This window comes from Podarcis muralis, chromosome 12 (assembly GCF_964188315.1).
Source record: "Podarcis muralis chromosome 12, rPodMur119.hap1.1, whole genome shotgun sequence".
Taxonomy (NCBI): domain Eukaryota; kingdom Metazoa; phylum Chordata; class Lepidosauria; order Squamata; family Lacertidae; genus Podarcis; species Podarcis muralis.
Window position 1 is genome coordinate 25,093,710 of NC_135666.1, and position 12,346 is coordinate 25,106,055.

General features: G+C 44.1%; 1 protein-coding gene across 1 annotated transcript in view; it reads right to left on the bottom strand.

The window, feature by feature from the left end:
- The window catches only part of LOC114607780 (macrophage mannose receptor 1-like), a 55,707-nt gene continuing 43,361 nt past the window's right edge, over positions 1–12,346 (bottom strand). Inside the window, exons 27-30 of the mRNA XM_077936891.1 lie at positions 12,090–12,200; positions 4,526–4,705; positions 3,105–3,143; positions 1–1,854 (exon numbers count right to left, since the gene is read on the bottom strand). Of these exons, the coding sequence (XP_077793017.1) occupies positions 1,721–1,854; positions 3,105–3,143; positions 4,526–4,705; positions 12,090–12,200 (464 nt within the window). The 3' untranslated portion in view covers positions 1–1,720. The remainder of the gene's footprint in view (positions 1,855–3,104; positions 3,144–4,525; positions 4,706–12,089; positions 12,201–12,346) is intronic.

Below are 12,346 nucleotides of genomic sequence, written 5' to 3' on the forward strand. Positions count from 1 at the left end.
CATGGGGGTGGTGCGTGCGTTAGTCACGCACCGTCCCGACGTCACCTTCCTGCCCGCCCGCTACATTGTAAGGGGCATGTACGCTGGTCACTGCATTGAAAGGGGGCATGTACGCTGGTCACTGTTTTGAAGGGGAGTGAAGAACACACACACACAAAAAGGTAACTTGTTAATTTAACGTTTATTTCTATGAGGAGGAGTAATTCTGAGGGGTCAAACAAAGAAAATTTTTTTTAAAAAAGTGACAAAAAAGTTATTTTTATAATGACGAGTTTTGCGGCTCCCAGTTTTTTTTTCTTCGGAAACGGGTCCAAGTGGCTCTTTTTGTCTTAAAGGTTGCAGACCCCTGGACTAGATGATACTCAACAGGGTCCCTTCCAACTCTACAATACTATAATTCTAGGGGAAAGGAGCCAAAAGGGCAAAACCGCTTCCCAAAGGTGTTTTTTCAGGTGAGAAAGGATTTAAAGTGAGGCAGGAAACAGTTAAGTGGGGATATGTGGAAAGGTGGGAGGGGGCACAGAGAGAGGGGGGGAGAGAGAAGGAGGAAAGAGTCGCTCTGTTAATTTGTTTGCAACTTCAAAAACACAGGCCATTACTCAGGAAAAGAAACCCATGAATACCTGAGTGTAGGTGCTTAAAAGACACAGAGTGCGTGGCAGTGAAGGGAGAAGTGGCTTCGCGCAGCTCCCAAGTGCTGGTGGGATGGCTCACTTTCCCCTCTCACCTGCCTCTGCCTCCTGGCGGTGGCTTTAAGGGCAGTGGCTAGGCCTGAGTGGGTTCAGGGGGCAGCGGCACAGGCACACGTTCCCCCACTGGTGGAGAGGGAGGGGGGAAAGCCCTGTGGCACTGCCAGTGCAATTCTGGCATGCTTCCTCTGACCTTAGGGGCAGAACATAGCTATGCTGACTCCTTATCCATACGCTCTCCCCTACACAGCGAGTTCAGCCATGTTTCATTTGTTGGCTGAACACCCCCCTCAGTGATGAAACCCGGGGCGGTCCGCACCCACCACCCATCCCCTTCCTACACCACTGCACACAGAGGTACAAACAGACCTAGCTTTATAGGGAACTACAGGCACACAGTTAGGTGCTGTGCATGCAGTCACACTCTCTGCAACAACACCTAGGCTCCTTTTTTTAATCTTGAAAACTGTCTCTTCTGGAGGAGATTCACCCTTCTGCTCTTCCTCCTCCTCCTCCTCACAACAAGTGGGATTTTAGCTTTCCTGAAAAGGCCTTTGTGCATAAATGGCCCACTGAATTGGGGCAAGAATATATTGCAGCACCTTGGTTGCCAGAGGATAACATTGACATGACCCTTAGGTTTTTTTTGAATTGCATAATCTTTAATCAGAATATAATCAGTACAACTTATGATTTTACTCATACTAGATAATATGTATTCAGAGCATTCTACATCATGAGTCTCATTGTAGAAAGTACCTCTGTATACTGCTGCTTAAGACGAGTAACTTCCAGCCATGGTTACTTCTTGGAAATGAATGAATGAATGGTGCAATCCTACACCTGTCAATTCAGAAGTAAGTCTGAATGGGGGTTCAATGGGCTTACTTCCAGGTAAATGTATACAGATAGCATTAGTGCCTACATTTGTTAATTTCCCTCTTCATCCACCACATGTGATTCTGAGCCATTTTTTCCTGAAGAATTATCACACGGTCACAAAAGAAAGGATTGTCAAAGCCTGCTGTGGTTTATAGTTGCCTGCTTCTTCTTCTTCTGTAGAAAATACAGGCTGCGATGCCTGCACCGATGAGGATGAAGATGACTGGGAGAACAACTTTCAAATATTTGCCGTGTGCAAATGCAGAGACATCTTCTTCTTGCACTGCCAATGAGAGAAAAGGTGTAGATATATACATACAAAACCAAGACATTAAATACTTTACACTATGATAAGAAGGATGTCTGGGTGGTGTTTACTGCACCTAAGCACAGCGTGTTGTGAACTTGCAAACCATGAACATCGCCCCTTATTTGTAGGGAGGAAATGGGATGCAGAAGATATGTGGAGTCACAACCTGAGCATGTATAGAAGCAGCTTTTATTCTACTCAAAGTAGAAACAGATTGACCCTCTTAAAAGAAAGGGCTATGAAGGAATGTAACCCCAAAGCTGTGGGACACTGCTGAACAATTTCCATGTGTCCAAGCAATAGTGTATCTTCCCCCAGTAGTTTCAGCACTGTGGCTAAAAATGACAGCATTATTCTGTGCATGTGCCCGTGAAAGGGGAACCTAACTTCAGGTGTTCCGCCTCCCCACTTTTCACACGCAATACTATGGAATTTTCCAATAAATCAAAATCTCTCTCTCCCACTCTCCAACTCTTTCACTTCAAAGGAAAAGTTCTTTACCAGAAAGCAGAGCTGTCATTATTCCTCCCCACCCCCAGTAGCCTGCACAAACCTCCTGAGAGGAGGTTCAGCTGCTGATTACAGCCTGCCATTTTGCTACCAAAGACATGAATACAACCGGGGGAGGCAAGCCCACCAAGCCAAATGGCCACCAGTTGTTTGATGGTATTGGACAACACAGTCTTGTTGTGCTCAGGAGGGAGGAGTTGTTCACCATGCAGAGTGATGCCTTGATTAGAGAATTTGTTGTGGGCTGGATTAGCCTATGGATGGGGTCATCCATGCTGCACCAACCCTTCTAGTGTAGAGCAGTAGTTCATTCATTGTGGAATTTGATATTTGATGAGCACTTTCAGTGCTGTTTTTGTTCTATGGGCTTGGACTTTCTAGTCATTGCTTTCTGTTCTAAAGCGATTTCTTCCTGCCATGTTACTTGCTGAAATTCAGGGGCATGACAATGTTTTTTTTATTTCAGCTGGCATTTCAAGGTAGGGTGCTGTTGTTTATAATAATGGAATTTAACTGTCTCTCCCCCCACCCCTGCTATGTTTTGTTTAGAATAGAAATTTTATGTACAGCATTTAATATACAGAATTTCTAAGCGGCATATAAATGTATGAAATTTATATATTTTTTTTAAAAAATACTGACATTAGTAATACCAGTGAGGGGGTAGTGCCAGCTATCCAAGCAGAATGACCATGTGTCATTAATAGTCTTACCTGTACTGTTTGTAGGTGCTTTAGTTGTTTCGTCATTAACTGCAAAATAAAAGACATGCTTAAGGTGTAACCATATACATTGTGCAAACCACAGAACTTCCTGCTCAGCCCAGTAGGAAGATAGTTATGCAAGGGAATGTTGCTGCTGTTCTGATCAGCAGGAAAGTGAACCAGTGGGAGTTTTGAGTGGAAGGAAACCTAAGCAACCTCTCTGCCAGCAGGTCTGGCCCCCACCCCCACTCCCCAGCGCAAGAATCCAGGTTTGGGCATTTGATTCACCAAAAGATGATTTGGCCCATTGGTCCTTCAAATGTTGTCAAACACTTAATGGTAAAGTATACTGTATTAAAAAAGGTAAAGGACCCCTGACAGTTAAGTCCAGTCGCAAACAACTCTGGGGTTGTGGCGCTCATCTCACTTTACTGGCCGTATTAGTGCAACTTTATTTGAACAACAGCAAAAAAGCTGATTTTCAAATATTTGATTGCAATTTCCACTTGGATATTAGGCAAGTTCTATCAAAATTGTAGGGAAAACTTTATATTTTTCAGGCTTTGGGCCTTGACATATCACAACATGAAAATAACTTAGCAATGTATGCTAGACAGGGCTCTTCCTAACTTTGAAGTTTCAATCCAATACATTACTATTTAAAAATGAGAACCATTTGAAATGTTTATTGCATTCATGGCTTAAACAAGCCATCTTTGTGTTTCTCTACAAACGATTTAGAAACTCTCATCACTTTGGAACCTAAGTCTTACTGCCTGTCTTTTCTTACTGCTGTATGGAAAAGCACATGAATCTGGCCTTTGAAGTGTTTGTTAGTAAACCATTTTTAACCAGCCAAATGTGTGGTTTCTTTCTGTGCTAAGGGAAGTGGGGAACTTTGGGAGCAACCTAAAAGAGGATATTTTAAAGGTATAACAACCTACATTTCAATGCATCTTTTGTGATTTTAAATCTCTGCTCTGGTGAGAGACACCAAAGCGTACTTACCTCAAACCTGGATCTTAAGCATCCAGGGAACTCTCTTTCTCTTATGCCTAGTGTTTTTTCCTTTAACCAAAATACAAAATACCAGCAGTTTGTGCTGGAAAGGAATGACTGACAGTTTGGAAAGAATGCTAAGAACTTGCTAGTAAGCATAGCAGGGGGTGGAAGGTTGTTAAACTGCTGAGGTAGGGAAAAGTCTGTTTTGTAGAATCACAGAAACGCCTTCCTTCGAGAGCTTTGTGAAGAAGGAAGGAGATAAAGAGATAAGGCTAAATTTCTAGTACTGTACAATGAATCAAGCAAGAGAGCAGTTGGCCAAGATCGCCTTAAGACACTAACTGCAGTTCTATATAACTCAATATTCCTCTATTGTATTATATCAGAATTATGGCTAAAATTTAGTTTAATAATAATTTATGACTTACTTTTGGGCGTTTTACATATAAATGACATAAGACCGCGGCAGTCCGTAACCAACCATTTCCCATCATTGCTGTTCATGGCAATGCATTTCTGATCCCGAAAAGCCTGAGGATTGAATGCAGGTTCTTCGCCTCTCCAATTAACAAAACCCACTTGAGTTTTATCTTTCCACATCCATTCTCCTAATTATAAAAATATATAAATAGCATTATGACGGAAAGGAGAAGAGTAGCACCATGACTGTAAAACATACTATATGGAAACGTGTTTTAAAATTACAGCGATCCTTTTTCCTCTTCACCTTTTTCAGTTTGGAGAATATGCAAGCTACTGCCATTATCGTATCAGAACACTGAATACACTAACAATAAGGGGAGAGTGCCTCTGATTTCTGACAGCACTCCCCCCCCCCCCATATTTAGTACTATTTTGGATGGTTCTCTGCAGTGTTCTTTTCGGTTTTAAAAAAGGAGGGTCTGGTGCCATAGGTGCCAGCAGAAAATGGCTGCCAATGATAGCAAAAAAATGATATAAGTGACAACACTCCATACCGTCAGGATCATCACAAGAAAGTACTGGTTGTCTGGCTCACATGTGCAGACAACATAGAGGTGCCATGGTAAGTGGGAACATTGACACTGCTCCAGATCAAAGCCATTTTTTGAATTATTGTTTACTAGTAGAACGTGACCAGTGTTGCCAAGCAATTCAAAGAAACCTATAAATCACGGATTTTAAATAGACAGGGCAATTTGTTTTGTTATTAGGGCAGTGCAAATGTAAAAACAGTGATCCAACATTCCCACCTGACCTGGATATATTGGGGGATTGGGCTAATGTTAAATTAGGGTTTTTGAAAAGCCTCTCCTCCTTACAGAGGAGAGTTGTGAGTGGGAGCCGTTTCCCACGTTGGCAGGGGGCGTTCCGGCCCCTGCCCAGCTGTCCCGGCTGCTGCGCCCCCAGGGAGCCAACCAATCAGGTGAAGGCTTGGGGGCGGGGTTTAGCCACTCAAATGCGGCCGCGGCAGTGCTTCCCTTTCATTGCGCTGCTGGTTTTTGAAAACCTTTATGGTCAGGAGGTGGGCAGGGAAAAGAGGTGCTACATCACATTTCCTCCTCCCAGTTATTTCATGTTACATTAAAAAGTTGGAAAAAATGTGAGTATTGAAGACAGCAGGGAAGGGAATGCCAGTGTTTTCTATAGGGCTTGAGATGGAGGTTAGCTGTAAATTTCCACTGCAACAGTGTGGCGATCTAATTCTTTACAGTTTATCACATGCAGTCATGAGACTGGGGTGGGGTTACAGGAAGTTTGCATATGTTAATTGAGTAGCATCCTCCATTTTAACACCACATAGTCCTTTGTTCTCAACTGCTGAGAAGAACCAATGTGAAATGGGGGTGAAAAAGGGAGCTATGATTTTTAGGCTCAAATCCATTTCAATCGGGGTTTAGGTCTGGTTTTGGCACAGAAACTGCTTTGGTCTCCCTGTATGATGACTTTTGTCATGAGAGAGAGAGGGGAAACATGCCCTTGTTAATTCTCCTTGGCCTCTCAGCAGCTTTCGATATCATGGCCATTCTATCCTTCTGGAGTGGCTGTACAAATTAGGGGTGCATGGCACTGTGTTGAGGTGGTACTGGTTCTACTTGGATGGCCACTCCCAGAGGGTGATGCTTGGCGAGTGCTTTTTAGCCCCATGGAGATAGTGACATTTCGGACCACCATTTTGATTCAAAATAGTGTCTGGCATTCCAACATCAATGAAAACTGTCACCCCGAACCTCAGGAATCCTCATGCCAAGTTTGGCAATGATATCTTGAGAGATGCCTGAACCTACGGAGGACAAAAGGACAAGCCACTTCCCAAAATATGTAGTAATTATAAATTTTATTTTACCAATATGCCTAGTGGGACATCTGGGATGGAACTGCAAGTAATGGCAGAGCCATAAATCAAGTTGAAAGAGATGTGGTTAGGGGCAGTTTGTGTTTGTATAACATAGGGAAGGGATCACTATGTGTAAATCTGTGTATGTATTTCACGGCTTTTGTTGATACTCTTTTTTTTTGTAAATATTGAATAAAAATTTAATTGTGAAAAAGAGATGTGGTTAGGGGCAGGGCTTGATTACTTGAAAGCATAGTCAGGGGTCAGCAAACTTTTTCCGCAAGGCACCGGTCCACTGTCCCTCAAACCTTGTGGGGGGCCGGACTATGTTTTGAAAAAAACCAACCCCTTCCCACAACTCTCCCCTCCCTTCTTCACAGCACCGGATGAGCCCCAGTGGTTGCTTACCTGTGCCTTGCGAGCGGCAGGGGCTGGTGGTGGTGGGGTGATGAGCGGCACGAAAGGGCTGACTCCAGAGAGGGGCTGCTTAAAATGGCGCTCAGCTGGCTCAGCCCAGCCCCCTTCCTCCTCCAGGCAGGGCAGGGAGAAGCCAGGAGGAGGGAGGGAGGAGGCGCTGCCACGGTATGTGTGAGGGGGGTGGGGAATGGGGCAGCCCAAACAATCAGAATCCCCACGCCGATTCACGCGACAATTCCCGGACCGTCTGTGGGCTGGATCCAGAAGGCAATTGGGCTAGCCCCGCCCCCTGGGCCTTAGTTTGCCGACCCATGGCATAGATGTTTCCTATACTACTGTTTACCATCTAGTTGATGAATTCTCAGATAATGGGTGAGCGTTTTCCTTTTTCCTGAATGCTTGCCAAGAAGATGCAAGCACCATTCGCTTACAACCCAACAGCTTTTGCTGCTGAGCTCTTTTACGTCCAAACTGTCGCGTATTCCACGCGGCGTTTTCAGCGAAGCACTAAGAGTTCCAGGTTTTTCAGTGCAGTCCTTTTAATGTGAGCTATATACAGGCATTTACAAAAGAAACAGTCTATACAGAGTACTTACAAACGAATACTCTCCACCACAGCACCACCACACTACAGCACAACCACCACACCCACTGTTAAACAGGCTTTCCTTTTAAAACAGGTGATAGCCAATCACACTAATCACACTCCTGCTGAGTCACTCTGACCCAGCAGAGTATTGCATCATCCTGTCGAAGCCTGCAGACTTATCCAGTATCCTGCAAATCCCAACACTCCTCCTTAAGTCAAAGGCTTGAGACCTAATAATTCTCTTAAGTCTCGAAATTTAGGAGCATCCAAACATTTTGTATACAAATCTGCCACATTACATTTTGTGTTACAGTGCTGTACCTTTAACACATTTCTTTCCAAAGCATTTTTCACATTTCCGTATCTTATAGCAATATGTTTACTCTTGCTTTTAAAGTTCTGTTGGTTGGCAAGCTGTTGTGCAGCCATGTTGTCACTTAGCACAGTGATTGGCATTTCAGAAGGTATTCCAAGCTCTTTTGTTAGGCAAGCAAACCATTCTATTTGTGATACACATTCGCTTATGGCTGAGTACTCTGCTTCACAAGTACTTGTGGCAACAAATGTTTGTTTCTGGGATTTCCACTGAACCAGGGCATTTCCAATATATATGGCATAGCCAGTGGTAGACTTTCCATTTTCTCTGTCCCCCCAGCTGGCATCAGCGTATGCATACACTTGCTGATCATATCCTGTATCCAGCACCAGTTTGTAATCTTTTGTGCCTTTCAGATACCTTAGGATTCTTTTAAGTGCTACCCAATCTCTCTGAGCCGGGTCTGCACTTCTTTGGCTTAACATGTGCACTGCCAATGTTATGTCGGGTCTTGTCCAACAACTTAAATATAACAGAGAACCCAACAGAGAATGAAACGCCGTTGCATTCTCACATTTTTGCCCTTCTGGTTCATTTTTGTACTGGGTAGTTATGGGAGTGTCAACCTCATTTGCCCTCTCCATTCCATATGTCTTCAGTAACTTTTCAATTTTTTCCTTCTGACTCAGAGAGTAGACGCCCTCTTCATTTCTCTGAACCTCTACTCCTAAGTAATTCTGAATCTCTCCCAAATACTTCAGTTTGTATTTGTTACCTAGGCTGTTTATAAACCAAGACACTTGCTTTTGTGCAGTTGTTATTAGACAGATATCATCAACATACAAAAGTAAATAACAAACACTTCCTTGCACCATTGCTGAATATAAACAGGAATCAGCCAGGCTTTGTTTGAATCCCATCTTTTTCAAAGTAGTGTCTATGCATTCATGCCATAGACGTGCACTTTGGTGTAAACCGTATAGTGCCCTTTGCAGTTTTAACACCATGCTGTCTTTTTCCAGCTCATAACCTGGTATTTGCTGTAAATACACCTCGGCGTCAATAGGAGCATTTAAATATGCTGAGGCAACATCAAAATGATTAACTTTTAACCCTCTCAGACTTGCCATTGCTAAAACTGATTTTACTGTTTCAGCCTTTGCTGTTGGGGCAAACACTTCATCATAATGTATCATTTTCCTTTGTGTAAAGCCCCTTGCAACCAACCTGGCTTTCCTCTGACAACTACCATCAGCCAGCTTTTTCACTTTAAAAACCCACTTACAGCTTATGGGCTTTTTACCTTCAGGCAATTCTGTAGGTACAAAGACATTGTTGTTTAGCAGAGAGTTATACTCTGCCTGCATTGCCTTTAACCACGCCTCTTTCTCTAGAGTAGGTAACTCTTGCACTTCTTCAAAGTTTTCTGGCTCAGTTACACAAACCTGGTTTATGGTGGCTGGGAACCCATAACGGTCTGGAGGTTGACCTTTATTACTTCTTGCAGACCTCCTTGGTTCATTAATCTCACCCCCTGGGCTACCTTCAGGACTGCTTTTGGGGTGGATTGACTCTGGAGATTTACCTCCTCCTGTCCCTGTTGCACTTTCTTCTCTCCCCTGCTCCATGCTAGCAGCTGGAGAAAAATGCTCAGTCTTTACCTCCTCCCTTTCAGTTTCTCTGGGAGAGCTGCCAATTCTTAGCTTTGTTTCAACTGCCTTATCAGGTATGCTCGGCAGTAAAACTTTTTCTGGCAGCAGGTTTGCATGTATCTTGGGCCAATTTCTTTGCTCATTAAAGCTGGCTGATCGACTATAACTCAAAAGATTTTTATCATCTTCAAACCTATAGGCTTTCGTACCACTTTCATACCCAAGAAACAGCAACTGCTGTGCCCTTTTCCCACCTTTTCTTCGGTTCTTTACAGATATGTCAACCCATGCCTTCGTCCCAAAGATTCTTAAATGTTGCAAACTGGGACTTTTGTTATAGAGAATTTTATAGGGTATGTCATCTAGTACCCTTGACCACAAGCGATTCCCAATATAATTCGCGGTCTTAATACTCTCAGCCCAGTACTTAATTGGAAGATTTGCATCTGCTAACAATGCTTTCATTTGTGTCTGCAAGACACCTCCCCTACGCTCTGCTACTCCATTCTCCTGAGGCGTCGCCACATTGGTAAGCCTATGTTTAATCCCTTGGGAACGCAACCAGTTTCTTAGGGAGCTTGCCATAAACTCTCCTCCCCTGTCTGTCTGAATAGAACACACCTTTTCGCCAAGTTGCCTTTCTACTCTTCTTACCCAGAACTTCAAAGTTTGGGCAACGTCAGACTTTTGCTTCAATGGATAGACCCAGCCAAATCTAGAATAGTCATCCACTAGGATCAAACAGTACTTGTTGTGGGAGACACTTGGTGGAAAAGGACCAGTTACATCAGCATGAATCAACTCCAGTGGTTTTTTGGTTTCTCTCTGGCTTGCTCTTGCTACTGGGCAAGCCCTGCTTTTAACCTCCTTGCAGATATTGCAGTCTAAGTAATTATCACAACTTTTAATGTTTTTCCTCCCCCCACACAACTCCAATGTTTTGTTCAGCACCTTATAGCTTGCATGAGCCAGACGCCTGTGCAGGAGATGAATACACATATCATGGGTTGGGACATTTTGCACATTCGCAACCTTAGACTCACACTGCAGTACATACATATTAGCTCTAAGGTTAGCATTTGCCAACACTGTCCCATTTTGCTTTATCTGGCACTGATTTCCCACAAAGTTTACTTCAAAGCCTGCTTTTGCCAAGTCAGGAATGCTCAGGAGATTGTTTTGCAAACTAGGCACACACAACACATTCCTGAATGTGTGTCCCAGCTGTGGGAACACAACCTCCCCCTCACAAACCACATTAGCTTTCTGGCCCGTAGCAAGACTTACATGTTTTTTGTTTGAAGCCCTAGCATCAGTTAGCAGTCCTTTTCTTTTACAAAAGGTTTGAGAAGCTCCACTGTCCAGAACCCACAGCTCTTCATTTTCTTGACCATCTGCAGACACCCAAGCGGTAGACTCCCTCTGCTCCCTCTTGTGCTTCTGCTGTTTTTGTTGTTTTCTTGGGCAGTCCCGCAGCAGATGTCCACTGGACTTGCAGCAAAAACACCTTTTTACTTTGTTGACCACCAGCTGGTCCGCAGCAGCTCCTCCTGGCTGTTTCTCCGGCTCCCGACACCTCTGCTCTTCCCGGCTGTTGTTCCCTCTGGGATGCTCCAACAGCTGGGCTGAGGTCATCTTTCGCTCTGCACGCCTGTCCTCCTCTGCATACAACCGTCCGGTAACGTATTCCAGAGTCAGCTTATCAGTCTCTACCGACTCGAGGGAGTTGACCAGCATATCATAGCTGTCATCAAGGGAACTCAGGACTATAAAGACTTTGTCCTCTTCCCCCACAGGCCTCCCTCTTAAGGCTAGCTCCTGGAAACAGCCTGTTAGGAATTTTAGGTGGTTTACCAGGGAGTCCCCCGGTTTCTTCCGACACCGGTACAGTCTCCTGTTCAGTGTTATCAGTGAGCCAGCTGTCTCTCGCACATGGACAGCCTTGAGCGCATTCCACGCCTCACTTGCCATCACCTTATCAGCTATGTAGACTAGCTGGCTGTCGTCCACTCCAAGGATGATCGTAGCCAAAGCTTTCTCATCCTTTTCATCCTCCTCAGAGGGCTGCGGTGGATCTTCCACCACTTTCCACAGGCCCTCACGCTTGAGGAAGTGTTGCATGCGGACCGACCAGATGCTGTAGTTCGTGGCTGTCAGCTTCTCCAGCAACACGCCAGTTCTGGACTGCTCCATCCCTGCAGCTCACCTCCAGCACCCACGGCTAGATAACTGCCACCTGTACTCTTGCGCAGCGGAAGCGTGCTGGGCCCATAACCCTGTCGCGTATTCCACGCGGCGTTTTCAGCGAAGCACTAAGAGTTCCAGGTTTTTCAGTGCAGTCCTTTTAATGTGAGCTATATACAGGCATTTACAAAAGAAACAGTCTATACAGAGTACTTACAAACGAATACTCTCCACCACAGCACCACCACACTACAGCACAACCACCACACCCACTGTTAAACAGGCTTTCCTTTTAAAACAGGTGATAGCCAATCACACTAATCACACTCCTGCTGAGTCACTCTGACCCAGCAGAGTATTGCATCATCCTGTCGAAGCCTGCAGACTTATCCAGTATCCTGCAAATCCCAACAAATCCCCCCTCCAAATGAAATGTGTGTCATATTTGAGGACACTTTTGAATAAATACAGATAATACATTTATTATGTATATAAATATTGAGTGTTAAACAATTACCATCTATATTTTTGAACAATCCAATCCAAAATTTTTCCTTGTTGAATTGCCGAGTGTACTCCAACAAAAAATCCAGTTCAGCTAAATCTTCTATTGAAGCCAAGGTGCCACCTAGGAAATATACCACAGGAGTAAAGTAAACTCATTAAAAAGTTATCTTCTCCTTGAAAAAGAGTGCCTAACAAGATAAGACCAAGGAATCACTATCCAGCACTGGCAGCAATATGAAGTTCTGAATACTTTAGAGAAAATATATA